The following is a 21,045-nucleotide window of genomic DNA, read 5'->3' as shown; positions in this document are numbered from 1 at the left end:
ACCAGGTCTGAACTGCTAAAAGGCCACCCTGCCATCTGGTGTGCAGAACGCACGGAGGAGGCAGGAAGGCACCAGGGGCAAAAACAGTGGCATCCACAGGGTCAGGCTGGTCCTTGACTTGCCCTTGCTCCTCGGGCCTAGCCTCGTGCCTGCACAGAGCCGGCTCTCAGAAGATCACTCACCCAAGGAACTGAATCTGTGTGACGCTCTGGAGATGGGGGGTGGGTGGGGGCAGGGAGGGTCCTTCAAGTTGACGGCAGTCCACACTCCAGCCACATGAGAGAAGATGAACAGAGAACTGGGCAGCCCCAGGCCTTTACGGCACCACTGTCTGAGGAGTTTTCTAGCAGATTCCCTGGGTTCTGTTTCCTACAAATCCACGTCCCCAATTTAAATGGGAAGTGGCAATGTCCCGTGACTAAGGGTTACCCCCATTGCCTCTCAGGGCAGTGTCCAGGCCTGTACAGCTGACATGGGAGCCAGTGCTGCCCCTCTTCCCAGTTTTATGTGATGCCCAGTTGGGGCATCACATAAATTTTCATTTGGCCAAAGAATTCTGTCGGACCTACATCATTCATTTACTCACCCAGCATTCACTGCGTGCCAACGATGGACCCACTAGTGAGTGAGACCCAACTCTGCCCTTCAGAAGCCAAGCAGGAGCCATGCTGGGATCAAGGAAGGAGGCTCCTTTGGCTCTGGCTGAACATCTGCAGTACTTTGTTCTGTAGCCAGAAAGGATGTGAGAAGAGGATGTGAAAGGGGAATCTACAAGCCAATCTACAGAAGTGACTACAAGCACCACCGTTTACTGAACAGTTGCTGCGGCCCAGACACGGTGCTAAGTGTTTCACACACATAATCACACCTGCCCACCCCACCACATCCCTGCAGGATCACAGTCATCCCCATCTTGCAGGCTATAAAGCTGCGACAGCAAGGATGGAAGGTTACATTGACCCGGAGTTCAAACTCGACTCGAAGTCGAGTTCAACCGGGTAACACTCAAGGCAGAGCTCAAACCCAGATCTGCCTGACATTCAAAACTCACACTTTATCCAGAACAGATGAAAAGGTAGGAGCGCTTCTTTCCTGGGGAAGAGAAGACAAGGGGACAATTATCTCCTTAAGGAATCAGAAGGATTCTAGGTGGAGGCAGGGCCTAGGAATGGTCCAGTAGGCCAAGGGTGACATCCCAGGGATGGAGCTTGGATAAAGGCAAGGGAGACTGTGGTCTTGCCCAAGCCTGGACTTCCCACCTGCTAACACGAGAGCCCATCCTGGAGATCTTGGAGGAAGCAGACCCATCCTTGACGTTGCGGGTGGGGGAGGGAAGGGGCTGTGGTCTCTCTGAGCACACAGGCAGAAGGCCTGGGTGTGCCCTTGGGGAGCAACTGGGCTGAGAGAAAGCCTGCCCAGGCTTCAGAAAGGAGCCCTCCCTCTCTAGCTAGCCCCCTGCTGCCTCTGCCCTCCAGCTCCGTCCAGGGAACACTCCCCCTCTCTGAATCCATTCAGCTCCTGAGACCCTCACCCTGCTAGCGGCCCCCTCATCTCCCAGCCACCTCCTCTCTCCTGACCGCTTGCCACCTGCTCCTCTTCCTTCCTGGGCCCCCTCTTGGTCCCCACAACGAGCTCCCCACCTCAACCCTCCCCTCACCACATCCTTCTTCATCCACATCTCCCAAGACCCAGCACCTCTTGGAACGTAAAGTCTAGAACAGACCCAATAACAGCACAATAAAACTTGGAACAAGTTCCCTGGACAAGAGAAACCATTTAAGTCAGAGACTAAGCTCTCTGAAGGGGAGGGAATGCGAGAGAGTGTTGGGTCCAGCCACCGCCTCCGGCTGCGGCAATGAGGTCGAGTAGATCGTGGGCTTTCCCCTGGTTGCACAGTGAGTGGAAGGCAGGAGCACTAAACTCAGGTTTAATGTCGTCTGATGTTTAATATAATACACAGGTCGGGACGTTGGGCAACATGCAAGACTGGACAAGGAGAGGTGATAACTTCTCTTTACAGCGGGGGAGGTAGACAGAGGAACCTGGTATAAAGAGAGGTCAGCAAGGGGATGCGGCCCTGCTAGGAGGAGTTGGGAGGCAACTTCTGGCTGCTTTAATGTCTTTTTTTTTTTTTTTTTTAATCAAGAACAAGGGATAATTTGAGCTGATGAGTCACCTGACATTTGGGGCTTAAGGCTGACCTGCTAGGGCCATTGTCCCTGCCTGATTAGACCGGGCCTGGTGCTGAAGAACAGGGAGCAGAAAACCCCCAAAAGCTGCCTCCCACACCCAGAACCTAAAGTGGAGGCTGCTGCCTAGAAGCTGTGAGAGCGAGCAAGCACATGGTGACAAGGACAAAGCTGCACAGGGACAGAGAGCAGGAAACCGGAGCCAGGGAGCCCACGGGGCGTCCTCGGGGGTGGGACAGGTGCCCCAGCAGTGACAGCTGCCAGCGCCCAGGATGACGGGAACACAACAGGTGCAGAGGCCGGGGCGGGGACTGAAAGGGAATCTGAGAAAACAGCCTGGAGTCAGGCACCCCTCCCAGGTCCCAGGCCCAACGCCAAGTAGCCCTTTCTCAGACCCTCCAAGACTTCAACACACCTCCTCCTGCTCCCCCGGTCTGGGCCTCAGGGCCAGCGTGCCCAGCCTGGACTAGACAGAGGGGTCACCGTCCGTGCCAGGCAGAAAGGACAGAACAAAGAAGAACAAGGTTTCAGTTCCCAGAACACAGTGTGCCAGACGGAGCCCACACCCACAGAGCCCCCAGCTGGAACCATTTGCCCATGATAAGATCTATGACCCCCGCCAGGAAGGGTGGGTGCCTTGCCACCCACCTGCGTGGAGGTTTGAGCTCTGATCTGGAGGTCAGATAGGCAAGCTCCTCTACCACATGACTGGGCAAGCTACAGAGCTTTCCTGAGGCCTGGGGCTCGGCTAGTAACAGTAACGCTGATGATGTGGTTCAGAGAGCCAGAGAACTCAGGAATCCGGGTAGAACCTGAAGAGGCTAGGATCTCCACCCCAACCTCAGAGAGGCGAGACCTGGGACGTGCAGATTATGAGTATATAGTACACCAAGGAGAAGAAAGGGAGGACCCGCCTCCATAGGTAATGACCTTCCTCAGCACCATCATGGACCACTTACTCAGCACTCGCCTTGCTCTCGCCGCCGTTCTAAGCTTTGCATGTGTTATGGCGTGCTCGCCTTTCATGCAAATGTCATCCCAGAGTACCAGGTGAAATGTGGGTTCTTTTAAGCAAGCAGAATAAACATCGTCCTTTGTCACCAGGTTAGCACTCTATTCTAAATTTCAAAGCCATCCCAGTGATCACAAGTGATAAATTATCAGGGCCTGAGTTCATAAAGTTTGGTCCCTAAATTACGACCTTGCTGAGGAAGGTGGGGAAGGGCAGACAATAAGACATTGAAGGGGAAGGGGAAGCAGAGAGATGGAGAGATCCCAGGTGACACAGGAGATGGAACACACGCGCTGGAGCAAGACAAGAGCCTCGTCCGCTAGAGATGTGTAAACACACTCGACTGATCCTGCTGGATTTCGAGGAAAGCTGGCAGCTGACTGCAGGAGTTTAAATCCCTCCTCTGCAGCCAGAGTCCACCCTCCCCCACCCTGTCCCTCCCCACCCCCTCCCTGCCACACACTCATACACGCACCTCCAGGCCTTGTGGTTCAGCCAGGAATCCCAGGGCCCACCCTTTCTGATCTCAGCACCCAGATATCTGAAGCCCCCCACAGGCTGGGAAGTTCCCCTACCCCACGCCTCCTCCAGCCCACCTTCCTGCCTCTGAGGAGTCCACTTCCTCAGACTCTCTCCTGCTTCATGCCCCTCCCAGATCCTGTCTACTGTGGGATAGCAGAGTCCAGGACCAGCTGACGTGGCCCTTACCTCGACTCCTATGCCTTGACCCTGCCTCCTGCCCACTGCCAGGGCCTCTCCTTTGGGCATTAGCAGGCAAGCGAGGGTGATGGTGCAGGACTCCACGGGGCCAGGCTCTGGGGCACTCCCAGAAGGGCCACTGGCAGCCAGACCCCAAGGATCTGACAACACCAGATATTACTCACTGCATCACTCAGAGGTTGCAGACATTAGGTGCTTCAGAGGTAGTGGTAAAGAACGAGCTTTTGAGCCAGACAACCTGGGTTTGTTCAAATCTCAGATATAAAATGTACTGGGTGCCCGTTTTACCAACTGAAAATGAGGTTGACAATAAAAGCACTGACCTCACAGGGCTCCTCAAGTATGAAATACATCCCCATAGGTAGTGTGTACAGAACAGGGTGGATGCACAGAAGTGCCGTGACCGCAGGAGTGCTCTTGATGAGATACTTACAGACCTGAACTGACACAAAGGCCCTATCGTGGATGGGCCTTAAGGATGGGAAACTGGGACCCTATCGTGGATGGGCCTTAAGGATGGGAAACTGGGACCCTATCGTGGATGGGCCTTAAGGATGGGAAACTGGGACCCTATCGTGGATGGGCCTTAAGGATGGGAAACTGGGACCCTATCGTGGATGGGCCTTAAGGATGGGAAACTGGGACCCTATCGTGGATGGGCCTTAAGGATGGGAAACTGGGACACGGAGTAGGAGCAGGGAGATGTGGGATCTGACCTCGGGTCAGTTGGCCTCCAGAGCCTGCACTGAGGCCCTGCATGGTGCCCCTCCCAGGACAGACGGCTACTGGTCAAGCGAATGGTCATGGATGCAGCGTTGGTGAGGACCAGGCTGGTGACCACCCAGGGCCCAGGATGCAAAGGAGGAGTTGGTATCCAGGAAGCCATGCAGCAGAGCAGAGAGGCTGAAATGCGAGTCCCAGGGGCTGTCAGAGGGCAGGTGGGCCCTGAAGTCCCAGAATCCCATCCAAAGGAGAGAACTCCATCCCCAGCAGCTCGGCTGGCCACCGGGGGCTCCTGCCTCTCAGAGTTCCTTAGTACCACTGGGCTAGGCTGCCTCCCTCTCCTCACCATGACCTCTGACCTGACTCCCCACTACCCCATCAGTGGGAGCCCCAGTACCACCTCCTCCTGCTGCAGAAACTAGGCAGAAACTAAAACAAGCAAGCATCCAGATCAATTAAGAAAATGACATCAGCTGCCAGCACCTTGAAACACCTGCTCTGAGCACACATAGGGAGGGGCGGCACTGGGAACTCGGGGTCTAGATGAGGAAACCGAGGCCTGGGAAGTGGAACACCGCAGCCAGGTCACACAGTCAACATGCAGCTAAACTGAGATCTGGACACGTCTGACCTGGTATCAGAGTACCAGCGCGGGCCTCTCTGCCATGTGGCCTCTTGGAAAAACCCAGCTCGTACAAGCCAGAGAAAATGTTCACAAAAATATCCTACTGGATTTGCAAAAAGCCCCCATCAGGTACTAGAGGGCAGCTGCTCATCTCCTTTGACAGATGAGAGAAACAGAAGCTCAAGGAGACAAAAATGAATTGTAGAAGCTACAAGGTGCCAGAGCAGGGTCCAGAACCCAGATCTCAGACTCCGGAGCCCAGGGTCCTGGGCTTTGTCTACTACACAACACTGCCCTGAGAAAAGCCACCTTCAATTCAATAAATGCAGCATTGGTCAGAGGGGCCCTGGTCAGCAAAGGTGCAAATGTAAAATCTGCTGATCCCAAGGTTAGCTGACTCTGGACTTTGGCTATACGGTACCCGCAGACACTATCCGACCCTGCCTGGGGCCCTGTACCACCAGAGACCTCACCCAAGGCAGGTTCTGGGCCCACCCCAACACTGGGAGGTGGACAGGGGCTCTTGAGTTTTGGAGACCAGAGCTTTACACCATGTACATGACCAAAGGGGAAGTGGGGATTAACACAGAGCAGTACCCACCCTCACAGGCCTAAGACAAAAACCTGAAAATATTCTGAAAAGAGAGAGGGGGTGGCAGGTCCTTTGGGGGAGCAGGGTCTCAGATTGGTGCTTCTGTTCTCACAGAGCCAGAGTGAGTGGCTGACCTAAAGGCCAGCCACTGAACTATGCCAGCTCTGTGCCCACCACCCGGGGCCATGACCTGGAACACAGGGGACGTCAGCCATGCTGGCTGCAGAGCTGAGAGCAGGATACCCAGGCACGGTGGCACCTGTGAGTACTGGGGTCCGTTCAGGGCCTGTCACGAGACGCCTGTGGCTTCCAAGCCCACTGAGCCCACAGAGCCCACAGAGGGACTCAACTTCCTGCCCCTGCACCTCCAGCCCTTGGTCCTCATCCCAAACCCAGACAACCTCACATTGCATCATCAGTCAGCCCGCAACAGGGGCTCTTGTCCCTAAAGGCCCAGGGGTGACCACAAGCCTGCAGCTGCCTCAGTGCTGGCTGCTCCCCTGCTGAAGCCAGAGCTCAGGTGCAGCCAATGGAATGGGCTGTCGGACTATGGTCTTCCACCTAAAGGACAGCCCCAGAAGGGCAGCCACCCCAGGGTGAATGCAATAACAGAAAGCCCCTTTTCCTCCCTGCAGCTGCTTCCTGCAGTTGCCCCATCTCCCAGTTTGCACCGTCATCCGAGGCCTTGCCTCACCCACCTTTCTTGCCTCTCTCTTCAGTTAACATATTCAGGCTCCTCCTTCAAGATGCCACCCTCTCCCTCCCTCCATCCCTCAAGCTGCTGGAGCCTGGGGTCAGATAATCCACCAGCCACCCTAGCAATGCACAAGGTGGGCTTGCCAGCATCAGAGTTTAGAGGATAAGCTTTCCCTGGGAGCCAGGACTCCTACAGTCCATGGTAAAACTTGACCAAGGCCAAGGAAGGTCTGAATAAGCCTGCTTGGGTTTGGGGAGACTCAAGGAGGGCAGTCTCTTACAATGTCTGCACAGGTTCCTTCCTTCTGGTGGGGGTAAGGCGCCAGGAGGTGGGTCAATGTTGCTCCTGGTGGGCTGGGTCCCACTACTAAGTGAATGGGCTTCCCTGGTGGCTCAGACAGTAAAGAATCTGCCTGCAATGCAGGAGACCCAGGTTCAATCCCTGGGTCAGGAAGATCCCCTGGAGAAGGGAATGGCAACCCACTGCAGTATTCTTGCCTGGAGAATCCCGTGGACAGAGGACCCTGGAGGGCTACAGTCCATGGGATTGCAAAGAGTCAGATACGACTGAGCGACACACACACTTCAGGTGAAAAGAAGCAAGGATCTCTCTCCCCTCCCTAAAACAATGCCCCAGGCCTCACAATCTCAACTTTGCTTACCCAAACCCACTTCTCCTGCCAGGAAAACAAGTGTTCTCAGCACCAATTAAGGGGTGTGGGCTACATAAGCCTTTGCTTGGGGACCCATTTTAACTAGTCATGACACCACCTCCATAATAATTCTCTGTGTGACCTGGGGCAAGTCAAACTCCTCTGTGGACCACAGTTTCCACATCAGTAAAATGGATGAATTGGACTCGTGTATCTTCAGGATGTGGGAGGGGAATCCTTTAGGGAGAAGCAATCAAGGATCTCCACTCCCCCCTTACCGCTCCCAGCCCTGCTTTCCACCATGGTCTAATGGAAAACCAAGGATGGGCCAGCCAGCACGCTCTAACTTACTGCCTCTCAGTCTTCCTCCTGACCCCACCCGACATGGGCACCTCCCCAGGGTTCTGTGGCCTGCCTGGTCTACCCCTTGAGTGCCACCAGCCAGGCCACACGTCTGGCGTCAGCCTGGATTCCCCATGTGGGCCATCACTGTGTCCTTCTATGATCCATGCCCTGGCTACTCCCACAGTTCAGGCCACCAGCATCATCCTGACCTGGACAGTTCTTCTAGCAGCCTGTCCCCCTCAGGGCTGCAGGCTGACCTTTCTGCCTGACTCATCGGCTAGGGCGCTGCCCAGCTCAGAGCCCACAGTGGATAAGCTCCACCCTCCTTTGGGAAGCAACCAAGGTCCCAGCCCACGGTACCTGGCGTCACCTCAGGCTGTGACTTCCCCAGCCCCAAGCAGCCACACTGTGCACTTGAACCATGCGAGCCCCAGAACACAGCTGCATCACACAGGTCCGCGGCGCTCTCCTCTCCCTGGAGTGCCCTGCACCACACCAGTCACTCGAAAACTCCCACCTTGCCTTCATCTCTCAGCTTGGATGGCCCCTTCCTCTGAGGTCATCCCAGCCTTGGGGTGTGGGAAGACTAGGCCTTCTGCCTCCAAGGCACTTCCATCCATTCGTGCAGCCCCAGTCCTGCAGTGATGCCAGGGGTCCTCTTCCCATACTGGGAGCAACCTGAGAGCAGGCAGGTGTCTTTTTAGCTCTGGATCCCTAGCACCTAACGTGGTGGGCGCTGGGTCTGCTCAAACTATATTTTATGAAGGAAGCAAGAAAAGGAGAGGAACTGGAATACTGAAAGAAGAGAGGCCGAGGCTAACGGTGAGGGGTTTTACTTGATCCCCTCTGACCCTTCTCCAGGCTCTATGGAGCCTCAGCCCAGCCACAATGCCCCAGGCAGGCCCAGCGGTACTGGAAGGTCACAAACTGCCTGACCCATGATCTCACATTCCCCAGGTGGCTCTCCTTGTTCCCTGAGTTCTACTGGCAGTACAAGCCAGTGCTCACTTCGGTAGAAACAGCCTAGAAGCAGAGCAGCCAGGTGTGTCCCAGAACACTGAGGAACCACAGCCTTATCTGACCATCTTCCCTGGAGGCAGCAAGAGAGCAACCACCGGCCCCTAACCACAGGCTGCAGGCCTGTGCTAAAAACCACATACCTGGCTCCAGCCCAGCCGCTCCCGCATTAAGGCGGCAGGGAGATGAGCCCCTCCAGCTCGTTTGCATAAACCATTTATAGCAGCGCATTCAAAACCCACGCCATCCAAGAAGGAAAAAGCCCGCTGCCACTGCCTGTGGCTCCCCAGTCTCCCTTTTCTTCTGTTTTCTACTTTCATGGCAGGAAGCTAAGCTCAGGAGAAATCTCTACCCTGGCTACCCCAGGCAGTGGAGGAGCTAAATTTTCCCTCCACATGGAAGGGGAGTGATGTGCAAACTCTCTCAGGTGTCAGGGACTTACAATCGGCAAAGTTATGAGCATCTGTGAGCTCATTCAGTCTTCTCTGTGACGCAGGAGGCAGTTCTTGTCGGGCTCCATTTTACAGATGAGGAAACTAAGGTTCAAAGAGGCTGATTTGCCCAAGCCACACAAAACTGCTAAGTGACTGGAGTGGACGTTGCGGCTGACTCCCCAGCATCTGTTCTGCTCCAAAACAACAGGGACTCTCCACCCTGGCTACACATTAGCATCACCTATGGGGAAGGCAATGGCACCCCACTCCAGTACGCTTGCCTGGAAAATCCCATGGATGGAGGAGCCTGGTAGGCTGCAGTCCATGGGGTTGCTAAGAGTCGGACACGACTGAGCGACTTCACTTTCACTTTTCACTTTCATGCATTGGAGAAGGAAATGGCAACCCACTCCAGTATTCTTGCCTGTAGAATCCCAGGGATGGGGGAGCCTGTCTGTGGGGTCGCACGGAGTCGGACACGACTGAAGCGACTTAGCAGCAGCAGCAGCATGGAGGTTATATTGGAGAAGGAAATGGCAACCCACTCCAGTGTTCTTGCCTAGAGAATCCCAGGGACGGGGGAACCTGATGGGCTGCCGTCTATGGAGTCGCACAGAGTCGGACACGACTGAAGCGACTTAGCAACAGCAGCAGCAGCATGGAGGTTATAAAGCTACTGATGCCCAGCTCCCAACTCCAGACCAATTAATATGGAAACTCTGAGGGTGGGACCCAGGCATGTGTGCTTCTAAAAGCTCTCCAGGTGGTTCTAATGTGTATCCAGAGTTGCAATCCACCAGTATAAACCAATCATAGCTGTTCTATTCCCCCTTGGGTCAAGTATGGCCAGGTGACCCACTTCTGGCCAATGAAGCATAATAGGGAATCTACAAAGCCCCTCTGAGAAAGGTTTGCTGCTGCTGCTGCTGCTGCTGCTAAGTCGCTTCAGTCATGTCCGACTCCTAGTGACCCCATGGACTGCAGCCTACCAGGCTCCTCCGTCCATGGGATTTTCCAGGCAAGAGTACTGGAGTGGGATGCCATTGCCTTCTCCAGAAAGGTTGGCTAGCTCCTTAGAAATACAAAAGGCCTCCCAGGTGGCATTAGTGGTAAAGAACCCACCTGCCAATGCAGGAGACATAAGAGGCGCAGGTTCGATCCCTGAATCGGGAAGATCCCCTGGAGGAGGAGATGGCAACCCTCTCCAGTATTCTTGGTGAGAAAATCCCATGGACAGAGGAGCCTGGGGGACTACAGTCCAGGAGGTCGCAAAGAGTCGGACAGGACTGAAATGACTTAGCGTGCATGAAAGCAGAAACACAAGAGGGGTTGTTCTTCCTCCTCTAGATGTTGTTGGGTCTGACTATGATTTGGGGGCCTGCCATGGCCATGTCACTACCAGCCCCAAAGGAAGCCAACCCATGGGTGGCAGAGCAGAGAGATGGAAAGTGTGTCATCTTTCACCTCATCGTTGAGCCCAGACTCCACCAAGCCTGATATCCACCTCCTGTGGATGTCCACAGGAGGACATCCACTTCTTCCTCTCAGGGCCTCCTATGCCCTGAGATAGTACAGCCTGCTGCTCAGTGTTTAAGTCAGTCCAGGGCCACGTGTGTGATCTGCAAGCAGAACCCCAAGACAGGAGCAGTCACCTGCCCCATATCTCCCACCCACGTCATGCCCTCTTAGACCATTCCCTACAGGAGGCATAACTGAATGAGGGCCCCACCCCGGAGCTCTGAAATCCACTCCAGCCCTTGCTCCACGGCCTTGCCTCCAATAGCCACTCCCAGCCAATGACTACGTGGGGCAGAGAAAGTAAGGCAGGCCCATTCCTGGGGGACGTGGGACTCCTCTGACCAGTGACTATGGCTCGGTCTGAGGACGACCCAAGGGCCTTGAAGAACTTTCCCTAGACTTGCCCTGCAGCCTAAAATGTTTCTGCCAAACTTCCTTCCTCACCTCTCTTCCTTCACGCAGGCTCGCCAGCAGTGAGGTCTAATGGCTCGTCCAGGCTCTCCTCACTTTCTCCCTATTTTTCCTTATACAAGCATATCCTCTGATAATTTTAAAAATTATTTTTGCATGTTTACTCGCCTCTTGATGGTCACTGAATAACATCTGACCTGCCTAACAATGGAAATTCACCACTTCATGCCTGGACCACCGTGAGAGTCTCCTAAGTGGGCATCCCGCCTTTGAGTCCCCTTCACCCATCCCCAATCCTTCGTACACTAGCCATGCTGCCCCCCCACTGCCACCCAGAAACCTTCAATCACTTGGGAGTTCCCTGGTGGCCTCCCACCAGCGATATGGGGCTTTAACTGCCATGGGTCAGGTCTGAGATCCTGCAAGCTGCATAGTGCAGGCAAAAAACAAACAAAAAAACTTCAATCACTTCTCATTTCCTACACCATCAAGTTTAATTTCCTCTGCCTTTCTTTATAGGCAACTGCTGACTCAGACCTGCCCCACCACCCAATCCTATTGTTTCACTTACATGCCTGGAGGGCTTTCCCATGTGGAAGCAATGCTGGCTATTAGTAGAGCAGAAATGACTGACACAGCTCATTCCCAATGAACACTGAAGCTGCACAAGATCTGAGCACCAACTCTACCCATTTCCACAGACATTTTTGGTGGCAAAGTCTCCCCCTTTTCTGTACCTGTCCCATCACTATGGAATATTAAACAAGAGAAATACATTTTACACACAAACAGTCCTCCATCAACAAGAAGCAAATTCAAAGACTGTTACAACAATGAAAATAATTACTATTCAAAATAATAACAATATGAGCAAGATGATGATAAAGCTGAATATGGTGTGATGATGAAGAAAACAGTAGTAGTGATAAAGTATGGAAAGCAGGAATAAAAAGTATTATAACAATATGATCACGATGATATAAATACATATTCAGTAGAAATGACTTCCCCTTGACCCACTGCCATATTAACCAAATTGCTTTAGCAACTGGATTTGGTTGCTAGTAACAAAAAAACAGAGATAACACAGATTTTTAAACACATAAGGTATTTCCTCTCACATAGAAGAAGTCTGCATGTATGCAGCCCAAGTCTAGTGTGGCAGCTCTGAAGTCATCAGGGACCAGGCTTCTTTTATCTTTCTACCCCACCATTCCACAAGACACTCCAAGGTTGCCTCCTGGTCCAAGTTAGCTGCTGAAGCTCCAGCCACCTTGTCCATTTTCCAGGTAGGAAGCAGAAGGAACACAGAAAACCAAAATCAAAGGAACTACACCAACTATCTGGGCCTCTTTAAAAATGCCTTACTCAAAGCCAGCCCAACAATTCTAATTTACATTCCATTGACCAGAATGTAGTCACATGGCTAAACCAAGATGTAAGGGAAGGTGGAACATTCCGTCTTTTCATTGGACACATTGCCACCCCAAATAAAAACAGGGTCTCAGCCACACTGATGAGCTCCATTCCCTCTGGAACACAGGACTGACACCACAGCACACAGACTTCAAAACCAGTGGGGTGTCCCCTGGTGTCTCCGTGCACCTGCTGCTTCCTCAGCTGAACTGTATGCATAATACACGAAGTTGTTTATGAACTTGTTTATGACAGGTTGAGATGCTGGAAAACTATGTCATTTATTTAAATATTACATAAAACGTATCAAAAGTCTCTTTTAAGAGAATGAAAAGAGTGAATAAACAGAAAAGCCACAGGGAAAAAAATTATTACAAAGCACATATCTAATATAGCACCCAGAATACATAAGGGCTTCCCAGGTGGCACAGTGGTAAAGAATCCCCCTGCCAACTCAGGAGACACAAGAGACATGGGTTTGATCCCCGGGTTGGGAAGATCCCCTAGAGAAGGAAGAACGGCAACCCACTCCGGTATTCTTATGTGGAAAATTCCATTGACAGAGGAGCCTGGCAGGGGTCACAAAGAGTCGGACATGACTGAGCACAGACCTATACACAAATGTTCTTAGCATCTTTATTTGTAATAGCATAAAATTGAAAAGAACCCAAATGCCCATCATCAGATGAACAGATAAACAAATTGTACACCCATAGCATGGAATATTACTAAGCAATAAAAAGGAACGAACTATGAATACACACCACAACATGGATGTATCTCAAAATAAGTATACTGAGTGAAAGAAGCCAGAGGAAAAGTGGGTATATTCGATATCATTCCATTTACACAGAATTCTCAAAAAATGAAAACTAACCTTTAGTGACAGCAGATCAATGATTACTTGAATCTGGGGGTGAGGGGCAGAGAGAGAGGGTTTCTAAAGGCACAGGAAACTTTTCAAGGTGATGCAGATGTTCATGAACTTACAGGGCTAATGGATATATATGTATGTCAAAACACATAAAACTGTACTTTATTATATATGTAGTATACATACTGTGCATCTATTATACTTCAGTAAAGCTGATTCAGGCCCTGGTGGCAGCAATACAGCGGTGAGCAAGCCAGGCAGTAAAAGCAATCCCACTTCTGAGTATATATCCAAAGGAAATAAAATCACTCTCTCAAAGAGTTACCTGCATTCCCATGTTCACAGCAGCACTATTCACAATAGCCAAGACATGGAAACAGCCTGTCTATAGATGAGTCAGTAAAGGAAATGTTGTACATATATACAATGGAACATTATTCCACAATATCATATTTCTTTTTTAAGAATGTTGTCCCACCATTAGGGACAACATCGATGAACCTAGAGGACATTATGCTAAATAAAATAGCTAGACAAAGACAAGTCCTGCATGAACTTATTTACATATGAAATCTTAGAAGTCAAACTCACACTTCAATTAAAAACAAATAGATTTTTAAAAAAATAAAAGGCAACTCCAAAAAAACAAGTCAACTCCAAAAAAACAAGTCAAACTCATTAAAGCAGAGAGTAGACTGGTGGCTGCTAGAGACTGAGGGATGGAGGAAATGAGGAGATGTTAGTCAAAAGGTATATTACTCTTATAATTTAATAAACTCTTTCTAAATCTTCTGTTGTTGGTGATAGTGGTAGAGTTTCAAACGGTGACAAAAATGATGAGGGGACTCCTTTGGTCGCTCAGTGGTAAAGAGTCCGCCTGCCAGTGCAGGAGACTCAGGTTCGATACCTGATCCAGGAAGATCCCACACGCTGAGAAGCAACTATTGAGCCTGGCATCACAGCTCCTGAAACCCGTGTGCCCTAGAGCCCGCACTCCGCGACAAGAGAGTAGCCCCAGGTCACCACAACTAGAGAAAAGCTTACACAGCATCAAAGACCCAGCACAGTCAATAAATAAATAAAATCATTTTAAAAATGAGGAGGATGCAATATGATGTCTGTGACAAGGGGATCCAAAACCACACACAGGTTCAGGAGGAGGATTTGGGGTCTTCCAGAGAAGTCTTTAAGGGGTTCCTTAATTCCTATGGAGGGGAACCCAACCCAGCCAGCCCCCAGAAGTATGAGAGATGCCATCATTGATTCAACCTACTCCCTCCTTCTTGAAACGCCCTGTGGGCAATTAGTGGAGAGGAGGCCACAGTGAGGTGTCCCCATGGAACTTAGCAATAAGCTTTCCCTGAACTGTAGTCTAAGAAAGTGGTTGGTCATAGGATCAGGGCATGCAAAGTTACCCGCCAAAACAAAATAGCCCCAGACGTGGTGGGACTTACAGGAAACATGACCACAGGCATTAACAAATCCAAAGCAAAGCCGTGTTCACTGGCCACCAAGGTGTCAGGGGAAAGGGGTGTCACCAAGGCAAACCGTGGTGGGGCCCATGGAGCACGGTCAGGGAGATGACGTCCTGCCAGGCTGGTCCAAGTGTTAGGTCCACCTGGCAGACATTTCTCTTAATGAAGTGGCCTGGGCAGGGTTCAGAGCCCAAGGTCATTCAGTCCTCAGATTGGGGCCCCAGCTCTCTGTCAGGTGCCAGGTTCACCCAGCACTTCAGTGGCTTTCTGCAGGGGGGAAATGTGCCAATAGTCGACACAGTCTGTTTCTGTGAGAAGTGGTAAACTGACTTCTGATTTGATTCATGGGTTTTTGTGAACTTGATCAGATGAGTCAGGAGCCCCCAGCCCTATCAACTCAGGTAAGACACTTTGGAGATGGAAATTTGGGGCCAGTTCAAACCAAGAGTACTCGCCTGGGACTGACCCGTCTGTGTGGTCAGCAGCTGCCCTGCCCCATTGCTCACCATCTCCAAACTTCCAATAATAAACAAGAAACACTTCTTCCATACTGAGCTCTTACTAGGCACCAGGTCCTTAGCCACATTACCTACAGCTATGACTTCATTTAATTCACACCATAGCCCTGTGAGGTAGGAACTAGAATGCCTAGTAACTGACAAAGAAATCCATGTCTGGAAGATCAAGAGATGTGTCCAAAGTCAAGATCCAGGAGTCAAGATTTGACCCCAGACAAGTGTTTCACAACCAATGGTATATGGATCCTTCACACCAGTGTGGCCTGATGTTCTTGTTTTAAGAAGCAGATCCTAGGCACCCACCCCCAGATTTACTAAACCAGGTTAACTGGAGGAGGTGGGGGATAGGAACCTGCAGATTTTCAAGCTTCCAGGCAATCTGTAGGCCAATTAAGGTCTGAGAACCACAGCGCTATGCCATATCACGACCTCTAAACTCTACCACCAGGACCCTGCTCAGCCTCTCCAGCCCTCTGCCCTTCCATTGCAGCCACAACCTCTCCCCTGAGTTTAAAGCTCACACATGGCCTTGCCAACCCAACGACTCGCCCAGAATGCCTCGGGGCTTCTCTGACATCCCCAAACTCAACCCACCCTCTTCCCCTCCAACCCTCCCCTCCTGCTCGGTGTCCTGTGGGATCACCAGCCTTCCAGACACTTGAAAACCCCAGCACCATCTCCGATTCTTCCCTCTCCCTTACCCCCACCTCCATTCATGTACCAGTGCTGCCAGGCACACCTCCTAAGTGTGTCTCAAATGTGTCCCTTCCTCTCTTTCACCAAAACTGCACTTCAGTTTTTGGCATCTGTCCCACCCCCGCCAGACAGCTACACTCCCATCATAACTGGTCTCCCTGCTCCCACTGTGAAAGTGAAAAGTAAAAGTGAAGTCGCTCAGTCGTGTCTGACTCTTTGTGACCCCATGGACTGTAGCCTACCAGGCTCCTCCATCCATGGGATTCTCCAGGCAAGAATACTGGAGTGGGTTGCCATTTCCTTCTCCAGGAGATCTTCCCAACCCAGGGATTGAACCCGGGTCTCCTGCATTGTAGGCAGACGCTTTACCTTCTAAGCCACCAGGGAAGCTCTCACTGTATCCCTCTTAAATCCACCCTCCATGGACCAGCTAGAATGAGCTATCCAGAAAATGAATCTAAAACCTTTAATGGCTCCCACCACCCAGAGAACCCCCCGGCTTGTGTGGACACTGGTCCATCTATCATCTCCCTTTGCTTTTAATGCTGAGTTACTGTTTTACTAGGTGATGGTTTGCTCTTGGCAACGAGGTGATCTTTTGTAAATGAGTGCCTCACTAACCGCATAGGAGCAGCTGTTCAATGTATCTTTATACACAGCCTTGGATACAAGCACTGGCATTACTGCTAAGAGAGCAGTGACTGGAATGCTCATAGTAAACAATGCAAGGTCTCCCGGCCCCGTTCCCCAGCGCCAGGGGCTTCTGCTTAGGATTTCTCAGGCCTGCGATTTCTAACACTTCTCTTTCCTCTTTCAAAGTCTCAGGAATTTCTACACTGGTTAGTGACAGCTTCCTAGGTCCCAGCTGTGTGGTCTGTGTAAGAAGAATAAGTGAATAAATGAGAAGCTATTTTAAAGGATGTTGAGTGGGGTGGGGAGGTTCCCTCTAGAAAGAATATCTAAACACGCCCTTGGTGGTTTTCGAGGAGGGACCTAGGTAGAGCAAAGGAAGCAGGTCACAGAGTCCCAAGGCTGGCCTGAGTGCACTGTGCGGCTCAGAGGTCAGCGGCCCCCTTGCTCTGGTTACTGGGTACAGACCTTTTACATATCATCATCGAGTTCATGTCATTCTTGCAAAGATCCTCACTGCTCCTTCTAGAGCCCTGGGTTTTGAAATCTGTCCATAATTAGTAGCGCAGCTAATAAGTGTCAGAGTCAAGACTAGAATCCAAGTTCTGCCTCTAAAGCTCATGCTCTTGCAGAGAAATCTTAAAAAGACCACACCTTCTAGGGCAGAGGAGCCCTGCGCACAGGGAGGGATAGTAACCTGCCTAATGAGCTGGCTCCCTCAGTCCAACACAGGAAAGGAACACCCCCCGACCTCTGTTCATCCAAGGCCCAACCTGCGAGATGCACAAAACACGGCTGAGTCTCCAGGACAGGTGGGAGCCCAAAGTCACAGTGACAGCAGCAGAGTCGGGACCAGCACCCAGCTCTCCTGGACCCTCGGCCACCTCTCCCTTTCCTCCCACCAACCACTGCCTTTCTTCCCTGCCCCTGCCTCTTTGCTCAGCTGCTTCTCCAGAAGGCTGGGGAGACTCCCAGACCTCAGGCCACTTCAGCCAGATTCATGAGCCCCCACCCCACCACGCAGCCCCGCCCCCACCAGCTCCTAGACTCAGGGTGCCCTGGAGGAGCAGAGAGATCTGAGAGCCGGAGAACCAGGAGCCCCGCGTTCCAGACCTCCTCTGCTTCGATCTGCCCTGTGACTCTGAGTTGGTACCCTCTCTTATACTAGCCTCAGTTTCTCCCTGTAACAGGGCAGGAATGGACACTATGATCCCAAACCTCTCCATCCCTGAAGCACCGAATGTGGTTAGCATCTTAGGGCCAAGTTCTGGGTCATGGGCACCCCGGTGACCTTTGGCGGGGCCACTCAGGCCACACCCTGGGGAGGGGGTGCGGCGGGGCCTCCCTAAGGCCCCACTGCCTCCCAGTAAAAAACAGTGAATTTCATTCCAAATAAGGGAACTGAGAGCACAGTTCCCAACCACGGCCCAGTTCCGGCTGGTTTATGTTAACTGGACAAGACTAAACAGACCTTCACAGTTTCAGTATTAAGCACTAAAAATGAAAAAAAAACGACGGTTTGTCTCTGGATCATGGGGTGAGGGAGAGGTCGGTGCTCCCCTAAGGCCCCCAACAGGCTTGGCAGACTTGGGGGTGCCGGCCTTCTGGAGGTGGGGGTGTCTGAGGAGGGGCCCTCGCGAAGAGAAGGGTTTCCACAGGCAGCGATGCGGGGCAGGCACTGGGGGAACAGCGCCGAGGGGCTGGGGTGGAGGGGGAAAGAGGCCCTTTGTGTCTGCAGCAGTGGGATCGTGGAGAGGGGGGCCAGACGATCAAACATGGAGACAGGGAGAGAGAAAAGGAAATGCAGAGGAAGACTGATGCAGCCAGCCACCAGAAGACCCTGGGAGGCTCCTCTTACCCCAACCCCACCTGCCGGGGGTGGGTGACCAGGAGGCTAGGGGGAGGAGAGGGGCTCCACTTCCTGGATAATTCGGCCACCTGCTCCCAGCGGCCCCACCTGCCTCCCACAATGTGGACACCACAAACCTGAGATAAGAATTTAATTATTTACAAAACAGAGAAGGCTGAAGCTGGGCTGCCTTCCTGTTTTCCCACTGGCTCCCTCCAGATCCACAGGCCTTTTACCTAACTGGTCAGGGCCTGCCCCTGGATCCCTCCATTCCTGGGCCAGCTCCATTTACAAAGTGCTTTGCCATTGCAATCTGACAACCCCAGGGGGCTGGAAGGCATCACAGTTTCCATCTTAGAACCAGCACTCAGGGAGTGACAAGTACTGCTCAAGGTCTTTGGTCTGTGGACGGCAGAGCTGGTGGCACCCACAGCTTCTGAATCCTCCTTCAACTTGATAGTCAAGGACACTGAACACGCCGTCATTGGCCAGCTTGGCTTTACTGCCCAAACACAGATGGCTCTGTCTGCTCCATCTGCTACCTGCTCACCACCCGAGAGCTGGCCATCTTTATCCACACTTCCCACCATTCCGCAAAGCAAGTTGCTCCTCCTGGAAACCCTCCCAGACCCCACTCAGCCTAACTAACTACCCTCCTCTGCTGTGATCTGCCTCAGCCGCAGTGATCAGCACCATAAGCGCTATGAGGGCAGGACCATGTCTGTTCTGAGGCTAGCACAAGGCCTTGCGCCCAGGAGGCACTCAGAGAACACCTGTGCCATCAGGGAATGAACACACAAACCATCACTTCCATATTGCTCTCCCCTTCTCTTGCCCCAGGGCCTGGTGTGCAGAAATGTCATTTCAACAAAGAAAAGTGAGGCTGTAGCAGCCCTGAAGAGCCCATAGAAGAAAAGTTTGAATTCCCGAGAATCAGTCCATCCTTGCATTCATTTCAAAGTATCTTTCGGGGCTTCCCTGGTGGCCCAGTGGCTAAATCTCCACGCTCCCAATGCAGGGGATCCAGAGTTCAAACCCTGGTCAGGGAACTAGATCCCAGATGCTGCAACTAAAAGAACTCGCCTGCCACAGTGAAGACTGAAGACCCCGTGTGCCTCAACTAAGACGCGGTACAGCCAAATAAATACATGTGCTGTGCTTAGTCGCATCCGACTCTTTGTGACCCCATGGACTGTATGTGACCCCATGGACTGTAGCCCACCAGGCTCCTCTGTCTGTGGGAATTATCCAGGCAAGAATACTGGAGTGGGTTGCCATGCCCTCCTCCAGGGGATCTTTCCAACCCAGGGTTGAACCCAGGTCTCCCACATTGCAGGTGGATTCCTTACTGTCTGAACCACCAGGGAAGCAGAAGAATACTGGAGTGGGCATCCCTTCTCCAGGGGATCTTCCCAACCCAGGAATCTAACTGAGGTCTCCTGCATTGCAGGCAGATTCTTTACCAGCTGAGTTACCAGGGAAGCCCAATAAATAAACATTTTTTAAAATATATATCCATCAAGTGCCCACTGTGTGAGCCAGGCACTGGTGGCAGCGATACAGCGATACAGTGAGCAAGCCAGGGAGTAAAAGAAACTAACAAGTAAACAGGCCCTGATGGCCAGTGTGGTCAGTCTCATGAGGGAAACACAGGGCAGCACGGAGCGAGGACACCGAGGCCATCTGACTAGCCAGGGTGGTCTGAGAAGGCTTCCTGGTGGAAGTGATGTCTAAGCCAAGATCCAACAGTTGAGCCTAATGATGGCAACGAGAAGAAGTATTTATTATGCATTTATTACTCGTCTAGCTTTACCTCCAATAAAGAGCTGGGGTGTGGAGAAGAAGCGTGTGGCCTCAGGTGGCTCAGGCAGCAAAGACAAAGTCCAATTCCAGAGCCTGGGCCTCAACCACCCTGTCTCCCTCTCCTCCCTCCTCACATCTGAGGTGTGACCACTGGCCTAGGTGCCCCCAGATGCCCCAAGGGAACTTCAGAGACCTGCTGGACAGCACCAGAGTTCAATGTCTAGGTTGTGATTCCACAGCCCAGAAGGACTCCCAGGCCTCTCGGCCTTCCAGGCCCAGAGAGTGGGGCTGGAGGGTCCCTGCAGACCCAGACAGAGCCATCCCTACATCCCCAGGACAGACTTGGTGGTGGAGAAAACTCCCCCACCTTCTCAGGTTTCCTCAGGTTTCTGGGCCACCAGAAAGGGCTCCTTCCCAAATGAGAAGTTTTTCTGGAACATTAGAGAAACTACCCCAAGCTGGAAGCTCCCTGCTGACCCCACTCTGACTGCTCTGCATTATTCAGGGCTGGCCCCCTTTGGACAAAAAGGAAGAGGACCTCTAAGACCAGAAAGTCCGCCTGCCGTCGGGGTGGACGGGGGCGCTAGGAGGTCACCAGCAATGACTCTCTGCCTCCCAGCTGCCCTGCAAAGCACACGAGAGAAAGGCCCCTGATCACAGCGACATCACGTCTCCCCTGCCAGTCAGTCTGGGTGGGAGCTGGCCCATAGGGAGAGAAGCCGTGGGCCCAGCCCAGCCCTGCCCCCGCCTGCCAGAGCCACACTCCAAGCCCCGGGACCCAGATTTAACATATCTCACTCCATGTGCGCTCCCTGTCCCGGGGGCCCCTCAGCACAAGTTAAGATCTGA

At 52.3% G+C, this 21,045-nt stretch overlaps 1 protein-coding gene across 2 annotated transcripts in view; it reads right to left on the bottom strand.

Annotated features, from left to right (window-relative positions):
* NEURL1 (neuralized E3 ubiquitin protein ligase 1) overlaps positions 1-21,045 on the bottom strand; it is a 74,161-nt gene that overhangs the window by 36,333 nt on the left and 16,783 nt on the right. Inside the window, exon 1 of one of the 2 annotated variants that reach the window (XM_070780773.1) lies at positions 587-940. The exons of the other annotated variant lie outside the window; for it this stretch is intronic. Coding sequence (XP_070636874.1) covers positions 587-593 — 7 coding nt within the window. The 5' untranslated portion in view covers positions 594-940. Of the gene's footprint in view, positions 1-586; positions 941-21,045 lie in introns of those variants that run through there. 2 annotated transcript variants of the gene reach the window in all.

The sequence above is a fragment of the Bos indicus genome, chromosome 26, assembly GCF_029378745.1.
Source record: "Bos indicus isolate NIAB-ARS_2022 breed Sahiwal x Tharparkar chromosome 26, NIAB-ARS_B.indTharparkar_mat_pri_1.0, whole genome shotgun sequence".
NCBI classification, from domain to species: Eukaryota; Metazoa; Chordata; class Mammalia; order Artiodactyla; family Bovidae; genus Bos; species Bos indicus.
The sequence above is the reverse complement of the archived record's forward strand: the minus strand, read 5'-3'. Positions and strand labels throughout refer to the sequence as shown.